Source organism: Rhinolophus ferrumequinum, chromosome 20, assembly GCF_004115265.2.
Source record: "Rhinolophus ferrumequinum isolate MPI-CBG mRhiFer1 chromosome 20, mRhiFer1_v1.p, whole genome shotgun sequence".
NCBI classification, from domain to species: domain Eukaryota; kingdom Metazoa; phylum Chordata; class Mammalia; order Chiroptera; family Rhinolophidae; genus Rhinolophus; species Rhinolophus ferrumequinum.
This window is the reverse complement of record NC_046303.1, coordinates 53501250-53527107: the sequence shown is the minus strand read 5'-3', so window position 1 is coordinate 53527107 and position 25858 is coordinate 53501250. Positions and strand designations below refer to the sequence as shown.

General features: G+C 34.3%; 1 protein-coding gene across 4 annotated transcripts in view; it reads right to left on the bottom strand.

Moving 5' to 3' along the window:
- CDK13 (cyclin dependent kinase 13) overlaps positions 1–25858 on the bottom strand; it is a 100204-nt gene that overhangs the window by 63505 nt on the left and 10841 nt on the right. For all 4 annotated transcript variants that reach the window (XM_033088464.1, XM_033088466.1, XM_033088465.1 and 1 more), the window contains exons 2-5: positions 11459–12124; positions 7760–7930; positions 6197–6336; positions 4480–4650 (exon numbers count right to left, since the gene is read on the bottom strand). In XM_033088464.1, the coding sequence (XP_032944355.1) occupies positions 4480–4650; positions 6197–6336; positions 7760–7930; positions 11459–12124 (1148 nt within the window). The remainder of the gene's footprint in view (positions 1–4479; positions 4651–6196; positions 6337–7759; positions 7931–11458; positions 12125–25858) is intronic.

Sequence of the window (25858 nt, the reverse complement as noted above, 5' to 3'; positions counted from 1 at the left end):
TGTTCATAAGTTCATATTTTAGTTGATGTTTGTGGTTTGTAATTTTCATATTAAAACTGTTTTATGTATTTAATTCCACTTTTTAAAATTTTATGAATTCTAATATGCAATATTAAATAAAAATTCCCATACTTTCTGCTCCAGCATGGCTGATGTATAATGTCAAACAGAATGGTCAAAATTAGAACTCAAGGACTCCAAATTTAGTTCCCTTTACACCAAATCATGCTGCCTCATCATGGTTCCCATCAAAATTAATATTCATTAAAAATTATTATGTATCACCTCATACCCGTTAGAATGGCTATCATCAAAAAGACAAGAAATAACAGGTGTTGAGGATTGTGGAGAAAAAGGAACCCTTGTGCACTGTTGGTGGGAATGCAAGTTGGTACAGTCAACATGGAAAACAGTATGGAGGTTCCTCAAAAAAATTAAAAACAGAACTACCATATGACCCAGCAATTCCACTTCTGGGAATATATCCAAAGGAAATGAAAACATTAGCTGGAAAAGAATCTGCACCCCATGTTCATGACATGGAAACAACCTAAGTGTTCTTGGATGAATGAATGAATAAAGAAAATGTAGTAAATATAGAGAACGGAGTATTATTCAACCATAAAAAAACAAGGAAATCCTACCATTTGCACCCTCATGGATGTACTTGAAGGCCTTATGCTAAGTGAAATAAGTCTAACAGAAAAAGACAAATGTTATATGATATCACCTATATGTGGAATCTAAAAAAGAAAAGAAAGAAAACCAAACTCATAGAAAAAAAGATCAGGCTTGTGGTTAACAGAGGCAAGGGGTAGGGAGAAGCGAATTGGAAGAAGGTGGTCAAAAGATACAAACTTCCACTTATAAGATAAATAAGTACTGGGGATGTGACATATAACATGATGACTAGAGCTAACGCTGCTGTATGATACATAGGAAAGTTGCTAAGAGAGTAAATCCTGAGTTCTCATCTCAAGGAGAAAAGTTTTTTCTTTTATTATTTTCTTTCTTTTTGTTTTATCTGCATGAGAAGATTGATGTTAGCTCAACCTATTGTTGTAATCATTTTACAGTATATGTAAATCAAACCATCAGGCTGTACACCTTAACCTTTTCAATGCATTAATTGATTTCAAGTTTGTTCTCTAAAAGGTGTCAAAAATCCACAGAAAATAATTACAGTATTTATATTTTAAAGTAAATACAGTTAAGGTGCTACATTTTATTAAAATAAATGATTACTTTAAAGTATTAAAACTTCCTATTGTTATTCATTCTTGAAAAACACAAAAATACAGAAAAATGTACATCTGCTTTCCTAAACTTCCTTTCTGGAGCACTGAGCTCCTGGGGTAAAGTCGAACGCCGCAGTCAGCGGCATGGAAATATCACTCAACTATAGATGAACACCGCAGCAGAAATGTTAAATTTATACAGTGATTTTTCGATGAAACTGGGAGAAATTCCAAATCTATTTCCCATTCCATGCTGCCTCACATGGTTCCCATCAAAATTAATAGATTCATTACAAGGAATATGTATCACCTCACACAGCTATTCTCAAAAAGGAAAGAAATAACAGGTGTTGGTGAGGATACAGAGAAAAGAGAACAACCCTCGGGCACTGTTGGTGGGACTGCAAATTGGTGCAACCACTATTGAAAACACTATGGCAGTTCCTCAAAAAATTAAAAATAGAACTATCATATGATCTACCAATTCCACTTCTGGATATTTATCCAAAGGAAACAAATACACTAATTTGAAAAGACATATGCACCCCATGTGCACAGGAGCATTATTGCAATAACCAAGACATGGAAGCAACCTAAGTGTCCATCAGAGGATGAATGAATAAAGAAAATGTGGTATGTATACATAAAACGAAGTATTATTTAGCCTTAAAGAAGGAGAAAATCTTGACATTTGCTACCAAATGGATGGACCTTGAGGGGATTACGCAAAGTTGGTTGCAGAGGCAGGAGGTGCGGGGGAGGTGAAATGTGTGAAGGTAATCAAAAGGCACAAACTTCCAGCTATAAAATAAATAAGTCACAGGGATGCAATGTACAGAATAGTGACTGGAGTTAATAATTGCTGTACTGTATATTTGAAAGTTGCTGAAAGCAAATCTTAAAAGTTCTTATCACAAGAAAAAACTGTAACTGTGGTAAATGATGTTAACTGGATTTACTGTGATCATTTCACAACATATACAAATATTGAATTATGTTGTTGAAACTAATATGTCAATTATATCTCAATAAAATAAATAATTTTGAAAAGGGATAATGTTTTAAATTTTATACTCCCTCACATATTCTAATATATTTAACTAATAACTGGCACCTAAATCTAACTTTTTACATGATAAAACACACTTTCTTATTTATCATGACTCATAATTACAGAATTATGGTGGAGGAAAAAGAAGATGAGGGTACAAATACATGAAAAGCTATGATTTATAAAATACAGTGCTAGGAACTGTGGAACAATTAAAACAAAAGTCTTCGTGGAATTTATAATCTGGTAAAGAAAGTAAATCGTGACCACAAATACAAAGAAACTATGAATACTTTACATGTTCAGAGATAGCAGTCTTTCAAAAAGGATGGACAAGATTATAATAAGTAGAGTGCATTGATTGATTGATTCAGCAATTAGTCATTCAGTACCTTCTGTAGCCTAGCCACTGAGCTAGGGAGGGGGTGTAACAGTGAATAAAACGGTATGGTTCCTATCCTCATGTGGAGAAACAAGTAACAAATCAATACAGTTATTCTGGAAAAGGTTATGAAGAAAAAGACTAGCTAGGGCTCTTAACTTGTATGTGTCTATATGCAGTAGAAAGTGGGACGACTGGTCCGGTAAGGCCTCACTAATGAACAAAGCAGCATCCAGGCAGAGACCTAGTTGATGAGAAGTCAGCATTTCAAATCGTGAGTGCACATGTTTATGTGTGGTGTGTTTGTGTATGTGCATGCGTGCGTGGTTAGAGAAGTTTAAGCCCAGGGAAGCAGCATGTTGAAAGACTTTAAGGCAGAGAAATGCAATGGAATATCTGATGACTCAAAAGACCAACGTGACCGAAGTTTGGTGAGCAATCAGTAAAATGGCATGGAGCTGGAAAAACAGGCAGGGGTGTGATCCCACAGATCAAAGAAACAGGAGGTCCAGCGTATGTGGGAGAAATAACAAATATATCAATTTGGCTAAAGTACGAGGTTAATAAAAAACATTTGCATACAACCCTCAGGTATAAAATTTTAATTTAATTCTTACTTCACAGTAAGAGAAATGTTTCCCTTAAAGGGATGGAAGGAGTAACAGGCTCAAAAGGGCTAAAAGCCTTGCTAATAATAAGACTGCACTGCTAATAAGCTAAGGCACAAATCCCAGACATACTAGCCCAAGTAAAACGAGTATCCTTTCAACCACTAGTAATGAAAAATAAGGTTAAAAATACAAACCAGGTTATAAAGTCAGGCTACAGAATATGGGCTTTATTATGGACAAAAACAAATGGAAGTGACATCAATGAATGATTCTGATGAGCTGCACAGCGCACACAGAATACATGCAAGCAGAAGTTCCTTTATGCAAAACAATTACTATATATTATATCAATCATTTTACAATGCATTCCCCAGAATGAGAGAGAGAGAGAGAGAGAGAGAGAGAAAGAGAGAGAGAGAATATGTGTATGTGTGTGTGTATAGTTAGGGACAGGAGGAGGCTAAGTTCCATGTTCAACAGAACATACTTTAATCTTTTATAGTTAGAGTTAATTTGAAAAAAGGATTCTGCTCTTCGAAAACCACAGATTATAAATAAGTTAACCTTGGCTCCAAAATCTTACTCTGAAGATCTAAAACCTACTGGCAGTAGAGACTTTCTTTCACCCATCATATGCTGTCCTAATTATAACTACTTCAATAAAAACACCAATCGTTTTTTTTCAGGGTTTCTGATAAAAGCCAACCATATACCATTGCAGTTTATTAAGTTCTATTTTAGGTTAAGATTTCTGCCTCCACACTTTTAGAAATAACATATAAGCCTACTATAAAGTTTCTTTATATATTAAGCATTATAACATTAAAAATGTAAGATAAATATATTCTAACAGTACTACAAACTGTTTCTCAATCACTAAAAAATGAAGACTAAATATTATATTGATGCTCAGAAAAACAAATACTACTAGCAAATACTTTATGTGTGATACTGGTAAACATGCTTTGATGTTTATGTAGGTGACTCAAAAACTACTAAAGTAAATAAAATAATTCTTCAACATAACTACATTTAAAAATGTAGTTTGACATTAAGGTAATAGTCATTAAGGTAATAGTTTTATGTATCTAATACTCACTCAAATGTATCTAGTAATTACTCAAATATCTGTAACAAAATCTGCAAGATAGCAAAATCATGAGACACAGAACTGGTTACATAAGTATGCACACATACCTTTATCCTTCTTAAAATCCAAAGCATCTTCTTTATCAGTAACTATCTCCTTCATATTGATAATACTCTGGTGAGTAAGCTGCCGGAGTATTTTAATTTCTCGAATTGCTGTAATCGGAAAGCCTTCCTTTTCATTATCTAGACGTACTTTTTTTAAGGCTACCATTTCTCCTATTAGAAAATTAAATAAAATCAGGTTACCACATGACATTTTTCTTAATTTTAAATATATTTTAATTCACAATTTCTGTTCCTACCTTTTGAAATTACGACCCACAAAATATATTTTAGTTTGCAATATACCAAATTATAATGTTGACAGTTCAAGAAATTAACATTCTGGTTAAATAAATTATGGAATATTTATCCAAACTGTGGAATACTATACAAGTGTATAAAAAGACAGGGTAGGTCCATATGTATTGTTATTTTATGCTCTCCAATATATATTAAACGAAAAAAGCAGGATGATGAAGAGTGGACACATTACACTGTCATTTTTAAAAAGTAAAGGAGGGGGAGGATAAATATATCCAATATGCTAATATATGCATAAAATCTCTCTGAACAGATGGGAAAATTCTGTAGATCGTACAGGTAAGAACAGATGCTCAGACATAGTAATTTGCCCAAAGTTGCCCGGTTACGCACTAGTGAAAGTGGGATTCAAAATCTGGTTTAGTTGTCTCAAAAATATGCACTCTTCTCCCTATACTAAATAGCCTCATAATTTAGGTATGAGTGAGTTTGTATTGGATAAAATCTAAACATTAAATTAAACACACACAGATTCTATTATAAGAAACTATTCATCATAATAAAGTTTTGTTCAATCTACTTTGGAGAAGAAAAGGAATTCTGTACTTAACAAATTTTCTAAAAGAATGTTTATCCTTTTAATCATTAAAATGCATTTGATTCTTTTTTATGGAATTCTAAAATGAGGGTGATTCCTTGTTTTAATAAACAGCTTTAAAAGTTATAATTTAATCTCTTTCTGATAATGCATCATTATCATATTATTACTCCATGCTATAATTGCCTTCAGGAGTTTCTAAGTATAAGGTAGTCTCCCCTGTATTAAAAGGCCTGAAATAGCTATGTAATTTTAATCTACTGGTTTATTTTAACAAGAAGTTATAGGATTATACACTGACTCTGTGCATTACTTAGTAAAATACATAGCATCTGACAGTTACTTTTTCCTCTTCTGCAAGGACTTTTAAAACTAAAACTGTCTCTCAAGTTCCTGATTATGTTCTGAAAGATTAAGCAGCTAAATCTGGCCTCCAAATAAAGGGTAATTTCTACAGAAAAAAAAAAAAATATATATATATATATATTTTGGACAAAATAAGTGTTGCATAAGGCTTACTAGAACAAAATTGACTACTAAGAAATAAGGTCAAGATACTTTTTTCCTCTGATTACTAACAATGTAAGAATTTACTCACCATAAAAGAAACCAAAACCGTGCTTGCTTCGGCAGCACATATACTAAAAGAAACCAAAACCCATCGTTCTACACATCACAAATACTAAAGGAACACTTTAAAAATATATAAATGTATATAAACCCACTTACATGTACTCATATCTTACATAAGTGCACATATCAAACAAAAAAACAAGATGAAACAAAAACATGATAAATTAGAAGAGAAATACAAATGATATTCCATAGGACCAAAAATCCACCGCATTTTGGCATTCTTACCAGTGTCTTTATCCCTGGCTTTGTAAACTTGTCCATAGGTACCTTCTCCAATAATTCCGATGATATCAAATTTATCCACGCAGCGTTTTCCCCAGTCAATATCTTTCTCTTTGATTTCACCATAGCGAGGCCCACATATTCTATCAAATATAGTTCTGAAGTTTTTATATACAATCAAGCAAATTGAATACACTGTTTAATACTCAATATCCAACCTCCACCCAATCATATACTTTATTTCCCCTACCATTCCATATTTGTGATCTAAGACAAGCAACTCTGGGATTGGTATTATAAATTATCTTGAAAGTCAAGGTGTCATTCACCACACTAACCCTTCTTCTGTAGACTAGCACTTAAACTGGGAAAGAGAAGTAAAGCTTGTATGAAGGACTTTCAGAAATAAAACATAATTTTTCAGTGAGTGGACAAAATTGATACTAGTATGAAGAGTCAAAGTTCTCTAATCAACCTCCAGAAAATTTTGTTTTTCATTCTTTGACTACATATATTAGCTTTCAAAAGATAAAATTTGGATAATGAACATCACCAAAAATCTAACTATAAGGCTTCCAGACAAACGTAGACTTATGGCTAGATAACAGACAAACGTAGACTTATGGCTAGATAAAATTATCTTAAAAATGGAAACACCAGAAAGACTTTTAGTCTAAGAGAGTACAGAAGTATTAAAACCAACTCTCAGGAATCCACACTTTAAGTGTGTGCGTGTGCGTGTGTGTCATATGATAAAACCTGACATTCTTCAAAGAGATATGTAATTCTGTAGTATTTTAATATTCTGGTAGATAACAAATTCAAAAAAAGGAATAAAGCTATTAATACTCAAGGAGATACTATCTTAAAAGTTTTCTAGCTTTCTGCTCCATACTAGAAAATCAACTCATACTCCTCAGGGTGTTACCCGAACAGCAATGCTTAAATTGGATCTATCTCAGTCTTACTCACATTTTCAGTTGGTTAAATAAAAGTAAAAATGGAATCAACATTCTCCCCCCTTAACTGAGGAATAGGTTTCAAGGGAAAGAGTTATCTCCACGTACTTACTTACTTATCTCCACGAAGCTAATTTATAACACAAATTTCAAACCTTCTTCGATTCCACCTCTTGCAAAATGAAGAATGAATTCAGTTATGGGAACAAATGGAGCTAAAACCAAAGGAAAGTAGAGCAGCTTGCCCATTACTAATTTTGTTTGAGCTCACTGAATGCCAACTTCCACCTTGTCCAATTTCGGTGATTCTGTGTTATTTAAATATCTTAATTATAGAAGATATTGTATTGAACACATACAATAGGCCAAGAAATTAATACATTACAAATTGTGACAGAAAATTAAATGTGATTTTATTAGTCATTTTGAATAGGTATGCAGGCAATTATGAAAAATTTTTTTCAAAACGCTAATAGAATTTATTCATATACTTAAGGAATAAATACACTTTTTATTATTTTAAATCCTAATTTTGTGTTTTATGATTTTATGATGATCCAGAATCATCTCTGATCAATTTAAGAGCAGGTAGAAAGCAAGCACATACTTAGGCCTCCTTTTACTATGTAACTGTGTTGCCGTTTTCTTTTCCTCGGGACTCTTGGACAGATCATCTCCTCCTGGTAGCTCAGGGGGCAGTGGTAAATCAGCAAGTAGACATCGGAGTTTCTTTTCTACTTCTTTTTTAACTGCTTTTACTGAAATATTTCCTCGTAAACTAAAAAAGGAAAGGAGTCAGACAAATAACAAAACACAAAAATGTATTTTGTTGAAAAATTAAAATGCAGCCATGTTTTACACTTAAGTAGCATGAAATGGCAAAATACTAAACTGAGTTTCTTTACTTTCCAGCTAAAATAATATACTATATCCAACTGCAAAATATTAAATGTAGGGGTAAAAACGATACAGAACTAGATCAAAACTAAGGAAATGTGAACAAAGTATGGACTAGCAACAATGGTCCCTTAATTGTAACAAACGCACCATATTAAATGTAAGATATTAATAATGAGGAAACTCAGTGTAGGGTATATGGGGACTCCCTATAGCATCACTGTAATTTTAAAACTGTTTTTAAAAAATTGTGTATTTTTAAAAATTATATATAATTACTATAAAACTACATTAAAATCGAAAGTCAACTGGTCATGTTTTACAAGAAAATTTATTAATTTTGTAATAGCACTGGTTTGATTCAGTGAAAGAACAAAAGTTGTCTTGTAAGAAATAAATAAAACTACATGCTGTTATTCATCTTGCCCATTTAAATAACCACAAACAACTAATTTAGCTGCACCCCTTTTCAGGTTAATTTTTCTAAACTGGACACTGATTCTTCTAAATTTTTTTAAGGCTCTAGCTTACTAGAATTGCAAGTGAAACTTGAAGCTTAGTTATGTAGTTATTATGAATGAATAAAGAGCTCTGACTTTTAAAGTATATCTGAACTTGGTAACTGATTTTAAACCTCCCAGATATTACAAAATCTGTTATCTAATAATAGAACATGTTTGAAAGAGAATCATAAAAGGACAGTAACATTTGGACTTCACATATTTACATGGCAGTTACGAGTCCCGTAATGAAAAGGTTTAGAGAGACTACACTGCTGTGGTCATAAGTTACTAATAAAGTTATCAACATATCATTTAATTTTAATTATACCTTCTATTAGTTTCGAACATTAGTATTATTGTAGAACAAATGGTTCCTTTAATACCATCTGATAAAAACTACCAATAATCATAATAAAATTGTACCTGTTCTTTATAACCCTGTGTTACTCCCTAGAAGGTTCTTTAAGAGAGAAAACATGCTCAAAAGAAAATTGGTTTGCAGTTTTATTTTTAAACTAATAATATCACGGAGCCCACTTTTCAATTTTATTGTCCCATTCAACAAATCCAGATTGTACACCCCTATGTGCCTGGTATTACATAAGGCACTGAAGAGGTAACAACAAAAACAATAACAAATGCATTAAAATATTGTTCCTCTCAGAAAAAAGCTTCCAGTTTTTTGGAAGACACCATCAGGTAAGCAGCAGGATAAAGTCCTATACAAACAGATACCCAGTGTAATGTGGTAACTAAAGGGTAACTAAATCAGGATTCAAAGACAGGAAAAACTTCTTTCTAGAAAAGACTCCACTTGAACACTATCTGAAAATAAGCCTATTTAAAATAATTTATTTAGAAAACTGTAGTCGCTAACCTGCATTTAGACTTTACTCAAAAATTCTCGTTTATCTGAGGATTCAAATCAACATTTTTTGGGGGAAAAACTAAACTAAAAGTCTTAATTTTACTTATAATTTGAAATTTAAAATACTGCCTATATTCAAATATATCATTATATGAACTATCAAATTCAGCAAGATTCCCCGACTTAAGAGAAATGAAATATTGCTTTCCAAGAATAACATTATATAATTAAAAATATTTTATTTTCACTGAATACTTGCAATAACCAAATAGGAAATGTGATTTTTAAAAAGTTTCCATACACTACAACAAAAACAATACAATGCCTTAACAAGAAATGTACTAGACCAATAGAAGAAAACTAAAAAACATTTGACTGATGAACATAAAACTAGATCTGAATGAATGAAAAGAGAACATGTTTTTGTATAGGAAACTATAATGCTGTAAAGCTGTCAGTCTCCAACTTAATCTATTACATTAATAGAGTCCCAAACAAAACCCAAGGAAGAGTTTTTTAAATACAACTTGACAAGCTGACTGACATTAAAATTTGTCTAAGAATAAAAGCAAACAACTGCCACGAAATTTCTAAAAAAGAATAATGAAGTGGGATTTGCCCTGTCATATGGTCAGCCTGTCTAGAAAGATCTCAAACTAGAAGCCAAAGGCTGGTTGAAGTCAAAGAACATATATTTTTGTCTACCCAATGTTTTGTAAAACACTCTGATTTAATTGTCAATATTTTTAAATCAGAAGATTTACATAAACATTCAAATTCCAGGCTTCTTAAAAAAAAAAAAAAGAAAACTCTAGCACCACTGGGCCCAAATTCATGTACAGCAACAGCAACACTAAGGTTGAGGCTGAATATCTGGGCTGTTCACTAGTCAGTATTTATCCCATCCCCTCACTTTTACATTACCTTCCTACCCCTATAACAGAAATTTGAGTTTGAGAGCCAATATACCATGCATCTAAAGAAGTTGAAACAAAAGGTACTGGCAAATAAATAATAAAGCAAGTTAATAGAAAAGAGAGTGCAGAAACATACAGGAATCTGTAAGAATTTTTATATATGACACTACAAGTCACTGAGATGGATTATTCAATAAATAATGTTACTGATTGGGTCTATTAGTCTACAAGGTGATAGAGGAGAGCCTCATCTTTCTTCTTCATATAAAATCCAAAACCAAATTTCTGTGAGATTTGAGTTAACCTTTTTTAAATTTATAAACTCAGAAGTTTTAAAAGATCTAACTACATTTAAAATTTTTTATAAAGATGTCATCTAGGAAAATTATCCATATAGCTGCTTTTTAACAAAAAATAGCGGGGAAAACAGCTCTAATTTCTTCATAAAAATAAAAATGAAAAAAATTAAGTAGTATAATAGGCAAATATCACACAATAGCATAATGTTTCCATCCTAGCATACATTTAAGAAACATTCTTAGAATTGCATTTACTTTAGACACACTTACCTTCATTCTCTTAAAAATAAAATGTTTCAAAATAAAAAACAAGCCACATCCCCAATATTCATAATAGAAATTTGTAAACATGTTAAAGGAAAGCATTATGGATTTTCTGTAATATGTAATTAATCTCTAATTGTAAAAAGTTTTTAAAAGTCAAGAAAAAACTACTAACAAGTGATGAATTCGTAAAGCCACCAAAAGGGGTAAATTTAAAAGGCCTCTGAAAAAACTTAGAAATAACCAAGATACAAGCTTTATACCACCCAGAACAGACTCTTTCATAAAATGTCCTGTCTCTGATAGTATCATCGAGAAATACTAAACCAAAATAAATACTGGCATTTCTAATTCCCAAACTCAAACTGATATTTATACATTGCATTATTGGAATTCTTTGCCTAAACTATAATTTTGCCATTCTACAAGCAATGTGCTTCATTTTAAGACATATATAATAAAGAGAATTAATTCACTTACTTATAGTCTGTAAAGTTTTTTAAAGAAAAACTTTTATTTTTTTCTTGAAACAGATACTGACCAAATTTTGGTGCTTACCTATTATCAGCATCTTTATCTTCGGGCAGCATGGGAGGCAAAGGTAAAGGGGGTAACGTAGAGGTCACTAGAGCCACATGCTGCTCCTTCTCCTTGGTGCCTATGCTCGGTGTCAGTGGTTTACTTTTCTCTTTAAGAGATGCTGGTTCCTCCTTTGTAGCAGCAGTAGATTTACTCTCCTTCCCAACTACAGTTGCTTTCTTGACGGCTTTATCTACAATTAAATTATTGTCCACCTTTGTTACAGGAAGAGGTGGCTTTGTTTTTGCCTTGTCGTTTTTTACAGCTCCACCACTGGAGGGAGAAGGTGCACACTCGACCTTCAGTTTCTTCGCATCCTTCACATGGTTGGTCTGTGAGGCACTGGCACCAGCTTCTGTGTGCCCCTTGGTTGGTGTTGAAGTGTTCGAGGCTTTGGCAGCTTTGGCGGCAGCCTCAGCAGCCTTAGCCGCTTCTGCAGCTTTCGCTGCTTCTGCAGCTCGTGCTGCCTCTGCAGCCCGGGCTTTTTTATTCTTGTTCAATTCAGCTGCCAGGCTACTCTTCAGAGTTAGTGTGCTAGGAGAAATGCTAGAATGACGACTTCTGGATCTAGACAATCTGTGCCTGCTACGTGATCTTGAATGCCTAGATGAATATGGGCTTCTGCTTCGGGATTTAGCAGATCGTCTGGCGGAAAATAATTAAGAGTTAGTCAGAATTCAGAAAAGTTCAGTTTGAGATTTACAAAAACTTCTAATTTGAGCCATGAAATGAAAGAGAGTTAGAGATTTAATTTCAAAATCATAACATAGTTTGTATGGTTTTTTTAAAAAAATTACGAATGTTATCTGATGATCTGGTAGCTATAGTTGTCTTTAAAACAGGGTGACTGTCTTAACCTTGGTCTAGCCTACAAATGTTCAGGTGAAGCTGGATAAAAGTAGATCTCTGTGAGAAGAAATACTGTTAAGAAGTAGGAGGAAAAAAGTGTGACAAGGCATCAACGCTGTCTCAAAAAACAGAAGCCGGCAACAAGGAGACCAGTGGTAGCAGCAGTAGGGTGAACTCTGACCAATCTTCTACGAGGGAGACAATCTCTACATTTCAGAAGCACCCTCACCCGTAAGCTCAGAAGTAGTGTTCTGACTACAGCAAGAGTGAAAAAGACAAAACCTGTCATTAGGCAATAAGTAAAAGTCTCTAAATCTTGGAAAATACTTAATAATGTGTAATAATGTGTAATTCATTTCTCAAAAATTACTGGAAAACATAAAACTAACATTTAAAATCATGGTGGCAACCAAAGCTCCTGTAAAACAAATGCAGCACAGAATCCAGTGAGCTTTTCAAATCCATATCAAAACTTAAACAAAATACAAGACAAAGCACTCATACCAACCCAGGTATCTACAGCTTACAGATAAAAAACTGAATTTAAAATACGAGGTTACCTAAGTCAATCCCGCACTCGCTGCGTAGTAGTCACATTGGTTATTATCATATGGCCGCTACCCTCTCCCTCCAATACGCTTTACCCTACGTTGTGACCAAGGAGGCTGCCCTCAACACACCCATCTTCTAGGTGCTCATGCCATCTGTCAGTGACAGAAGATCAGAAGGCAGAGAAAGGCTGGATTATTTCTTGCCAGCTCCCTCCTTTCTCTGGCCACATTTTCTGATAGAAGCTGTGTCCCTCTACTACCATGGCACCTGACAAGCACCTCCTTCTCCACAGCTGTCACCAGCCTCCAGTAACACCATTATTTTCCTCGCCCCTTTGAGCTGCCCTCTGTAACTAGTGAAAACATCCCTTGTAGGTTCCCGTAATCCACCCCTATGTCTATGGCCCTTCATTAAAGCCTCTTGAACCATCTGAGTTGGATTCAGTTTCCTTCTAGAATCTTGCCTGATCTAGTTGTAAACCAGGTCTTAAACCCAGACCTTTTGACTGTGAAGTAGGTAAGTTAACACAATGAACACATTAACATACTCCCTAAGAGAAAGTTCTTGCTAACATTTTGTGGAAGTTACAGAGAAAGCGTAAATGGGGAGAAAACAAATAAACTTCTAGAAACCCATAATTAAGATGGGTGAAAGAAAAGGAAGAACTGGACATTTTTGTTTATCTGACATTAGTATAGTATGGAGAGAAAAGTGTAGAAACATTCTACAATTCTAGTATGAAAAACAAAATGATTACGTTTAGAATAAACGCAAGTAATATAAATTCAACTTCTCCCTCATTCACTCTTTCAAAAACATTTCAAAATGTACCAAGGGCCAACTAGTATTCAGCACTGAGCCACTGCTTCATACAAACTTCATAGAAAGTATTCGTCACATTATTTTCGATTAATAAGAACAGTGATTTAGAAAATATTCTAACACTTGTTTATCATTAGATATCTATATACACACTAATCCTTAAAAATCACCAATGAGCTTATAGTTATTCATGGAAATGAGAGGCGATGTTTGGCTAAATAGAAAAGTGATAAATTGGGTTGTAACGTATTTTGGATAACTTTAATATAGTAACCAAAAGTGTCATATTATGAAACCATCAGTCCCTCTTTAATTTTCTCCCCAGTAAGAATTAAGAGTCTTGGACCTCAAAACAGGCCTGATTGATACAAGTGGTGTTTCCACACCCTGATCAGATACTGATGAGCAGCAGAAAAGCACACAGCAGGAGAAAGCAGAGAGACTGTCATCTCATCAGGGGTAACAGCACAGACCTTTTCTCAAATAAACTTTCCTACACTAGCATATAGACACATAAATTTTATTTAACTTGGAAATTTATGATCAGTGAATTTTACCTAAGAGCTACAAAGATACTGGCTAAAAATCCCAACATAATTAACTCCTCTGGCATATTAAATTATTCCTTTCTGGATAGAATCTAAATAAGAGAGCTATCAGTAAAGACTTTTAAAAAGTTCTGCTCCATAAAAGGGATTTGTTTTTTTCTTAAGATATCTTGGGAATGACGTATTATGATATATACCAACTGAATTCTCCTAGACACATCCTCCATTCCTCTCCAATTGCTCTATTTCCTTCAAAAGTTCCTTAACTTTTTAATTTCATGTCCCAGTAAACTTGCATTCTCTCAGGTACTGCACATCTGATAATAAATTTCAATTCTATATTTACTGTTATAACACATAATTTGAGAACATGAAACATAAATATAAAATTCAAGTTAGGTCATTTTTACTAATGATCTAATTCTTCAGCCATACAAAGTTATGAGGGTAAGAGAAGTAAATCTCTAAGACTGTATAACGAACCGCAGCATGATGTCTTACTAAAAGAACTGAAAAGGATGGTATAGACAGCAAGTTCTTGTTTTATAAATAAGATTTTTCTTATTTTTAAAAATGTTTTCTCTAGTACTTTTATGCTACAGATTTTGCAGTGAATATGTATTAGCTGTTTCCTGTTTGTTGTTAATGTTTTTAAGGTTATAGGATCTCTTTAAGAAGTGAAGATACCTTTTGATGTTTCTAACAAGGTTTCCCAAATTCATACAACACAAAGCAGAACCAGGATAAAACTCCAGTATCCTGAAACCCAACTGCTTAACGCTCATTGTTAATTAGGTTAGTGTCCCTCACAGAGAGACACAGCACAGTATACTGTTCACCTGATCCAATCACACAATCTCTCTGAGTCCAGGTCTTCTGAAATTGTACCTAACTAGCAAACACTGATTCTCAAAAATTTTACTATAATATCCAATCCCTCATTGCATAAAACAACAGAGAACAGTGCTATCCAATAAAACTTTCTGGGATGATAGACATGTTCCATACATGTGATATCCAATATAGTAGCCACTATTCACAGTATTTTTTAGCTTAATTTTTCTACCCTGTTTATTTCACATGCTAATAGCAACTGAGTTCATTTCAAAAACTTGTTGACAACCCCTCAAAAAAAGGTATAAAACGCTTCCCATGCAAGGATAGTTCAACATATGCAAAGCAATAAATGTGATACATTACCTTGACAAAATGAAGGATAAAAATCCTATTATCTCAATAGATACAGAGAAAAGCATTTGACAAAATTCAACACCTGTTCATGATAAACACTAAATAAACTGGGTATAAAAAGAACATGCCTCAACATAATAAAGGCCATATATGACAAGCCCACAGCTAATATCATACTCAACAGTGAAAAGCTGAAAGCTTTTCCTCTAACATCAGGAACAAGATAATGATGCCCAATTCTCACCACTTTTATTCAACACAGCACTGGAAGCCCTAGTCAAAGCAATTAAGCAAGAAAAAGAAATAAGAGGCATCAAAATCAGAAAGGAAGAACTAAAATTTTGTTTGCAGATGACATGATCTTAGATAGAAAACCCTTAAAGACTCTACCAAAAAGTTGTTAGGAATAATAATTCAGTCAAGTTGCAGGATACAAAATCAATATACAAAAATCAGTTGTGTTTCTATACACTAACAACAAAGTACTGTAAAGAAAAATTAAGAAAACAATCCCATTTACAATAGCATCAAAACAACAAAATGCTTATAAATAAATTTAACGCAGGAGGTACAAGAAACTGAAGACACAAATAAATGGAAAAATGCTCCATGTTCATGGACTGAAAGAATTATTATTGTTAAAATGTCCACACTGCTCAAAGGGATCTACAGATTCAATGCAATCCCTATCAAAATTCCAATGGCATTTTTCACATAAATAGACAAAACAATCCTAAGATACATATGGAACCACAAAAGACCTTGAACAGTCAAAGCAATCTTGAAAAAGAACAAAGGTGGAGACAACACACTTTCTGATTTCAAACTATATTACAAAGCTATAGTAATCAAACTAGTATGTCGTGTATTGGGATTATAAGAGCTCTATTAACTGTAACAGTACTATGGCAGCATCTTAAATTTATCTCCTGTTTCAAATCTTCCTTCACCCAAACTAATCCATACTTATAGGCAAAGTGAACACCTTCCTCTAACATCGCTTCCTTGCCAGTCTGTATTTTTACTTTCACTACTCTCCTCCACCCATTTACCCAGGCTAGAAATCTACCCAATTCCTTTGTGCCCATACCATCAATTGTCTCATTTTACTGATTCTAGCTCTACATTCCCTTACATCCATACATCTCTGCATGTTTCCTATTGCTATTGTAATAAATTACAACAGATTTAGTGGCTTAAACAACACAAATTTATTATCTTACAGTTCTGGAAGTCAGAGGTCCAAAATCAGTCTCAGAGGGCTAAAATCAACATGTCACCAGAGTTTTATTCCTTCTGCAATCTCTTGGGAAAACCTGTTTCCTTGCCTTTTCCAACTTCTAAAGACTTTCCATTCTTTGGCTCATGGTCCCGAAACAATCCAACCTCAGCTTCCATCATCACATAGCCTTTTCTGACTCCAACCCTCCTGCTTCCTTTTATAAAGACCCTGTGATTACAGAGTACTCACCCAGGATCATCTCTCCATCTCAAGACCCCTATTTTAATCACCTCTACAAAGTCCCTTTTGCCATGTAAGGTAACATATACACAGGTTCACAACGGGGGAGCACTATTCAGCCTACCATGCCCTCCTCTCCTGTACTCATTACCTCTCCTTTCCTCTCGGCTACCTTATCATCTACAAAATAACTGATCTTTTCGTATCTAACCTCTCCCTGCTCCAATTATTTCTAGACACCATAACCACACTAATCCTCACTGTTCAATAATTATCACATGTCCCCAATTCACTCACTGTCCTTCTTTTTTAGTAGCTATTCAAAACCTTCGCAACTTTCTTCTTGCTCACACCACCATTCCCAGTCTTTTCTTAACCCTACCTTATTATTCTATCTCACAGAAAAAACAACAACAAAGATTATCAGGCATGTCTCCTACCTGCAAACTGAACTGCATCACCATGCAGCTTACATCCCACCTGAGGAGCGGCGCTTCTCTTCCCACGCCAGGCTGAGCCCTGGAGCAGGCTATGGGTCCCGCGCTCTCTAGACCCTCACTTCACAGAGCGTGGCCCACAGCCCCGCGGCATCAACATCAACACAGAGCTTGTCAGAAACGCTGTATCTCAGGCCCCAACCCAGTCCTTCTGACTCCGAATCTGCGTTTCACTAGATCCCCATTAAAGTCTGAAATGCATTAGGCCAGGCTCCTCTACTGCAACTCTATTACTTGTGACTTCAACCTTTGCTGTCCAATGGCTATTTCCCCTCATGGAATAAATAATTCAAGTCTCTCAGATGTTTAAAAACAGACCAGAAAAAAACCAAGCAAATGATGGTAACCTGATGTTGTATTTTTACCTCTCCTTCCAGTTACAGCCAAATTCTGGCTCATACCCTCCTCACTGCAAATACTGTGGTGATCAGTGGCCCATATACTTTTTCTTGGGGGGGAAGGGAGGTGGAGAAGGGAAGAGAAACTAAAAATATCATTATCTGTGACGACCATGTTGACACATCCTTAAACACACTTCCTAACCACTTCCACTACCTTTGTCCCCCCCCTGATTATTTTCTTACTTCTCTGGCTGTTTCTCAGTGTTCCTTAAGGTTCTTCTTCACTATACTCATTCTCCTACAATAATTTAATTTATGCTTATGTGTGGCTTACATCATCACCTAAATACTGATTACCCCCCCAAGTCATCCTCCCTACTCCCAACTATCCTACACGCACCCTCAACATAATACAGCTAAAACTATTAAGCTTCCTCTCCAAACCCACCCCCTTTCTCCTTAAATATACCCTATTCTCAGGCAATGGTGTCCACTGAAATAGCAGAAATCCAGAAGTCATTCTATATTCCACACGGTCCCCTCCTCCCTTCTTCCATATCCAGTTGATCTCCAAGTCCTGCCAATTCTATATTTAAGCATCTCTCCCGTTTTCCCGTCTCTTTTATCCCCATAACTACTATTTCACATTAGGTCCAACATCATCTCCCACTTGGCCCAATTGGTATAGAGACCAAATAACATAAAACATCATTTCTAAAATATACGTTTACCAGGTTGCCCACCTCTAGTCTCTGCCTTTTCCAATTTACTCTCCACACCGCCACCTGAAGCTTTCTGGTAGTTATCCCTCTACCAAAACCTCAGGCTTGCACTGCATATAAAGACCCTGCCCAGCAATCCCAAAGACCTTGTCCAGTCTTTGCAAAACACATAAAGTGCCAGGCCTAGAATGTTTCTCTCACATTCCTCTCTCTACCTCTTTTATTTGCTAAGCAAAGGAATACTTCATACCAGAGCACCGGGTCTACCACACCTCCATATGCCTTCCCTTATTAAGCCAGGCAGCTGAAGATGTTCCTTGTCTCATGATCCCACCATCCTTTGACCATCTCATTAGAGTCATAATTAGATAATCTGGCCTCCCCAACTAAACTGAGATCACTGTATCTTCATAGCCCTAACTAGCAGAAACAGCAATGACAGACACTCAATAAATATTTCCAGAATTAAGAACACGGCTGACAGTGCTCCTACTGAATGTACTTCACCTTCATTAGCCTAGTATTAAGGTGCTACATGGTCTGTCTGGCCCTAACCTACCATTCCTTATCAAGTTCTGAATTTGCCTAATGCTTCCATCCATGCCTTGACTCCCAGATTCATCTACTGAGAAATTGTCTTCCCTCCATTTTCTACTTAAGTCCTATTCATCTTTCAAGGCCTAGATCAAAAGTCCTTCCTTATTCATAAAGCCTTACCACCAACTCCAAGAAAGAAACATGCTCTTCTTTCTTTGAATCCCCATAGCACTTTATTTGCATTCTTCTTATGATCTTTATCACTCTTAACTTTGTCTTTTATCTACCACATTATCTACTAGACTATATCCTCTTTGAGGAGCGGAAACCAGGTCTAATTAATTTTATCATTCCACAGCCCTTAGCATAATACTACAAACAGTCATCTTATATTGAATACACAAACATACCCCATTGAACTTCAGTTTACAAAACACTTTTATAAGCATTTTTCATTTGACTTACTCTTCACAGCAAGCAAGGTATAGAGAAAGCAAATGGGAGAACCAAAATAAAAAGTGTTAAGAAATTTATTTACAGGCCAGGAGCTATGAAGGGGTAGAGTCAATATTTAAGACCAAGTCTTCCAATTTAAAGCCAGGCACTATTATTCTACACCCTTCCCTTCAATTTATTCAATTCTTATCTATCTTCATGGATCAAGCTCAAGTCCCATTTCCTCTGTCACCTCCCCATTTGCTGAAATCACATACACTTGTTACACACTGCCTTGTATTTTATATCTTTACCTTTTAAAAACATAAATTGCATTATGTCAAGCCTTTGCCTAAAACTCGCCAATGGCTTCTCACTGCATTTAGAATAAAAGTAAAAATCTTTACTGTGATCCACAAGACCCAAACTGCCTCTCATCTTTATTACATCCTCCTTCACTCATGAGGCTCTTTTCTGATTCTTCAAAAGGTCACCCTTCTCCCTGACGTGGTATCTCATCACACAGTGTTTTCTCTTGGGATGCTGAGATCATCACATTGCTGGCTCTTTCTCGTCATTCAGGTCTCCATTTATCAACTCCACAATGAGAATTTCCTTCACTAAAAAGATAAATTAGCACATATATAACCCCTCCTCCATCACTGTCTTGTTTATTACTATATTCCCAATGCCTAAAACTGTGTATCGCATGCAGTAAAGGATCAAAAGGTATTTACTGATTTGATGAATAGAAGAGTAAACAACAGGTTATATACTTTCCTGAATGGCTGCAAATACTAGCAGAACGCTTTGCATAACTGATATCCATCTAGTTAACTAATGGTTATAGGTCCACTGATAAAATTCTACTTAAACTAAAAAGTTAGGAGACAATTACATTTAGTTAATTAGCTTCTTCATAGAAACACTAAGCTAAATTTATTTTTATTAACAATCAAATGTTTGGCATCCACTATCAATTAGGATTTAATGAGCAAAACTAATTTTTCTAACGTAAAATATCCCTTATTTTTAATAACTAGAGGGTCTTTGTGATAAGAAAAATAATTCGGTCATGATAGAAATACAAATCACCAATAAAAAAATTAAGATGCTCCCTTCTCTCTAGTAACCAGAAAAGGTAAAATAAAATAATGGTAATAAATTTGCATCCATCAGAATGGCAAAAAGTGGAATTTTGAAATTATCAAGTATTTTTGATAATGCAGAGAAATGATCACACATAAATAATCAGAGAATATAAAATTGCTAGGCCTTTTTAAAAAGGCAATTTGGCAGTATTTATGAAATGTTTTTGATCTGCAATTCCACTCATAAGAACAATTCCATTTGTGTCAAAAAGTTATTACACAATAACCTTTAAAGGGTTGTTTGTAATACAGAAAAAATAGCTTAGTGCCCAACAATTGATGGTTAAATGAAACTTGATAAATTTCATTATGGAATTGTATGTAGCCATCTGGAAAGATCTTCAAATCATACCACTGAAAAAAACCACGTAGGTAACAACACTTATGGCATAACATTCTTAATGTTTATGTGTACATGTTTGTATGTAAGTATATGAGTATACGCAGAAAAGGAATGTATATCAATCTCCTTACATGGTTATATATTTAGAAGAGAATGGAAATGAGAAAAACATTAAAGGGTTTCTTTCACATATTGTTCTGCATGACTCTGTACTGCTTTCAAGCATTTCATATGTAAGTTTTAAACAGAGTGCAAAGGTTAAAAGTAGTAAAATAATTTTATTACAGAAAACTGAAATATACAGAAAAGTTTAAAGATAAACACCATCAGAAATTACTATAAACCAAAATGTATAGTATGAAAAAATCAATGTTACGTTCTTTAATAAAAATGAAAAAGGTTGTACAGATTTATTCCTATTTCACTACATCAACTGCTTAACTTCCAAGAATTAAATCTAGAAAATCATGAGTGCTTTAAGTAACACTAATTACATAAAGAAAATACTATCAACATTAATACATAATTTTTCATAATGAACAGATTTTTTCTTCTCCTAGTCCCTAGAACAATAATGGATAGTACATAGGCTCATGTTTAAGAATCAACCAAAGCATCCAGAACTTTTTTCTGACACCAAAAATTAGACTCTGAGGGAAACAATTTTAATCAAAAAATAAAATTAGACATTTATGAAAAATTCACAGCATCATTTTGTAGACAAACACTAAATACGTTCCCCATATGATCAGTAATGAGAAAAGCAAGTCCAATCTCACCACTTCTAATCAACATTGTACTTGAGATTCTAGCCATTTCAATTAGGCAAGAAAAAAAATAAAAGGAATTCAGCCTAAAAAAAAGTAAAACTAACTATAGTATATGACATAATCTTGCATATAGAAAATCCTAAGGAATCCACTGAAAAATATTAGAACTAAGAAACAAGTCAGCAAGATGGCAGGAAAAATGATCAATATAGAAAAATATATTGCAGTTCTATGCACTAATAATGAACAAGCAAAATGAAATAATGAAAAAAAAAACTCCCATTACAAAAGCCTTAAAAAGAATAGCTAGGAATAAATTTAACAAAAGAAGTGCAAGGATTGCACCACGAAAACTTCAAAACACAACTGAAAATATTAAGGAAAACCTAAATAAATGCAAAGACATTTTATGTTCATGCATTAGATGACTTAATGTTATTAATATGACAATACTCCCAACTTGATCTACAGATTCAGTGCAATCTCTGTGAAAGTCCCAGCTACCTTTTTTGCACAAACTGGCAAGCTGATCCTAAAATTCATGTGGAAAAGCCTCACTCCTACCCCCAAAAGAAAAACAAAGTCAAAGCAATCTAAAAGAACAGAATTGGAGGACTCACACTTCCTGTTTCAAAAATTACTGCAAAGTTATATAACCATCAAGACTGTGTGGTACTTGGCATAAGGATGGGCATATAAATAAATGGAATAGAATTGAGAGTTCAGAAATAAACCCTCACATTTATGGTCAGTGGATTTTCAACAAGAATGTCAATACAATATAATGGAGAGAAACAACGGGGACAACTGGATATCCACATGCAGAGGAATGAAGTTGCACCTCTTTATCTCACCATACACAAAAATCAACTGAAAACAGATCAAAGACCAAGATGTAAGAGCTTTCTGACTTTCGATTAGGCAAAACCTCAGCTATGACACCAAAGCACAAGCAACAAAAGAAAAAATAAACTGGACCTCATCAAAACTAAAAACGTTTATGCTTTAATGGACATATCAACAAAAAGGGATACAATGGGAGAAAATATCTGCAAATCATATATCTGTACCATAATTTAACAGCTCCCCTATTCATAGTACTTAGGTTGTTTCAAGCGATTTTTTATTAGGTAGGCATTATGCATCCCACTTTACAAGTATAAAGACCAGGGATCAAAAACGATAAATAAATGGAACTGCTTGATCGCTTGATATTGTTCTGCTACAAAAGTACCTAAATCCACATCTGTATAATTTCTAAGTCCTTGCTTTTTCCTTTATACTGGATATTTACCCAGCTAAACCAAGGTATAAGATCTACTAAGTGGGTATTGTGGTTGTTCTGTTGACACTTCGCACTAGGAATTCTTTTCTTCTTCTCCTTTTGAGACCACACACAATGACTCCGAAACTAAGAGACTTGTACAAAATCACACTGTTAGAATGGCCAAAGTGGTTATGAACACATCACGTAAGGAAAACTCCATTTCTTTGTGTTAAATTATTACTGACTCTCCTGAATACAAGAATTCCTGTCTAGACAGAGAAATATCACAAGTCACATCAGGGACTCTTATCCAGAATACTTTAAGAATTCTTAAGATTCAGCAATAAAGACAACCCGATTTTAAAATGGGTAAAGGATCTGAATAAACATTTCCAAAAAAACACATACAAACGGCCAATAAAGACTTACAATGCTCAACATCATTAGTCACAATGAGATACCATTTTAAACACCAAGATGGCAATAATCAAAAAGACAACTATAGCCATGGATTGACCCTCATGTATAGCTGGTTTGAATATAAAAATAATGTAGCCACCTTAGAAAACAGTTTGGCAATTCCTTAAAATGTTAAAAATAGAAATACGACCCAAAAATTCCACTCCCAGGTATACACCCAAGAGAAAAAAATATGTAATTCTATGCAAAAACTGTATATAAATGTTCACAGAAGCATACTTCTTAATAGCCAATACATGGAAACCCAAATGCCCAGAAACTGACAATAAAATGTGATATATGCATACAATGGAATATTTTGCCCTGAAAACAAATGAAGTACAGCACAACATAGGTGAATCTTAAAAATATTATGCTTAAGTAAAAAAAGACCATGAATTATATTTCATTTATATGAAATGTCCAAAATAGGCAAATCCATAGACAGAGAGTACATCAGTTGTTCCCAGAAGCTGAGGGAGGTTAAGAATGGGGAGTGACTACTAACAGGCAGTTTCTTTTGAGGGTGATTAAAATGTTCTAAAATTAGTGGTAATGGTTGCACAACTCTGTGAATATTCTAAAGACCACTGAATGTACTATTGAAAATCAGTCAATCATATGGTGTGTGTGAATTATGTCTCAAAAGAGACGTAATTTTTAAAACTAGAAAAAATGACATAAAACTGCAATGTTTTGTTAATTCTAAAAGTATACTTCATGTTCCTCATGTAACACTAAAAGTTAAAAAAAATAAGACACATGGCAGACTTTTTACAGATTGGCTCAGGCAAATAAGTTCCAGTTCACTGAACATAAAGTCCATGTTTGTCTTCATGTTTCACTGAAGAGAGAAAAAGATGGTGAGAAGTAGAGGGAGAGCTTAATATTTGATTTGTCCAAAGACAGATACTTTTGATTAGTCTAGCACTAGTCATTATGAATCTGTTCATAGGCCAATATCAGACCCTGTTAGTATCCACAGGATTTTTTTTTTTTTTTTAATTCTGAAGTCTTGGGTATTTTCTTATCCAAATCACTTTATCATTTGCTGGGTACCTATTACATACCATATGCTGTGGTGGGTGCTTAAGAGACACTAAGAGTTAAAAAGAACTACATGGGACTTACAATCCAATGGGTAAAACAGAGACAAAATACTATGGAAAACCTTGTCAAACTATGCCAAGCCAGAAGTGGAATAAGTCAAAGTCCTGAGGGGTAAAAAGTAGTCCATGTAGAATTCCATACCCAGCAAAAATATCTTTCAAAATAGAGGCTTTCAGACAAACAAAACAGCATTTTATGAAATGTTCAAAATCATTCCTTTGACCAGAAGAAAATACTACATAGAAGCCTGGATGTACACAAAGGAATCAAGTTTTTGCAAAGGTACATATTAAAGTAGATACAAGTGACTTCTCCCATTTTAAAATTTCGTATCTATATATAACATACGTTAAGTCATACATATGTAGAAATAGAACATGGCAAAAGAGGAAGAAAATGGAAGTATACTCTTGTAATGTTATATTATGCATGAAGGTAGACTGATTAATTGAAGATGTATATTTTAAACCATGGAGAAAAATCTTTGTGACCGTGAGTTAGCAGTTTTGGTTTTTATTTGTTTTTGTTTTTGTTTTTTTGCGGGGTGGGGGAAGGTACGGTCAAAAAGCACAAATTATAGAAAAAAAATGCAAAATTGTATTTCATCAAAATTTAAAACTTCTGCTCTTTGAAATTATTGTTAAGGAAATGCAAGCCACAGACTGAGAAAAAACATTTGCAAAACACATATCTGACAAGGAGCTTGTATAGGGAATATGTATCAAAACATGTACAAGAATTCTTACAATTTAGTAAGACAACCCAGTTTATAAAGAATATGGACAAAATATTTTAAAACGCTTAACAAAAGATATGAAGAACAAATAAGTACATGGAAAGACACTCAACATTAGTCATTAGGGAAGTGCAAATAAAACCACAATATGCCACTACACATCCACTGGAACAGCTAAAATCAAAGACTGACAAAAACTGAAGTCTTAGTGAGGATATGAAGCACCTGTAAGGCTCAAGTAATAAAAACAAAAGACTCAAATGTTCACAGAAGCTTTGCTCATAATAGCCAAAAACTGAAAACAATCAGATGTTCCTCAACTGGGTGAATGAATAGGCAAATTAATGGCATAACCATAAATGGAATACTACTCAAAAATAAAAAGGAAACCACTTGAACATTCAACAATATCAATGAACCTCAACACCATGCTAAGTGAACGCACACACCAAAGACTACATACCATATGAACCCATTTGTATCAAGTTCACAAAAGGTAACATGACAGAAAGCAAGTTAGTGGTTGCCAAGGACTGCCACAGGCAGGAATAGGGGACCGACTACAAGTAACACAGGGAACTTTTGGG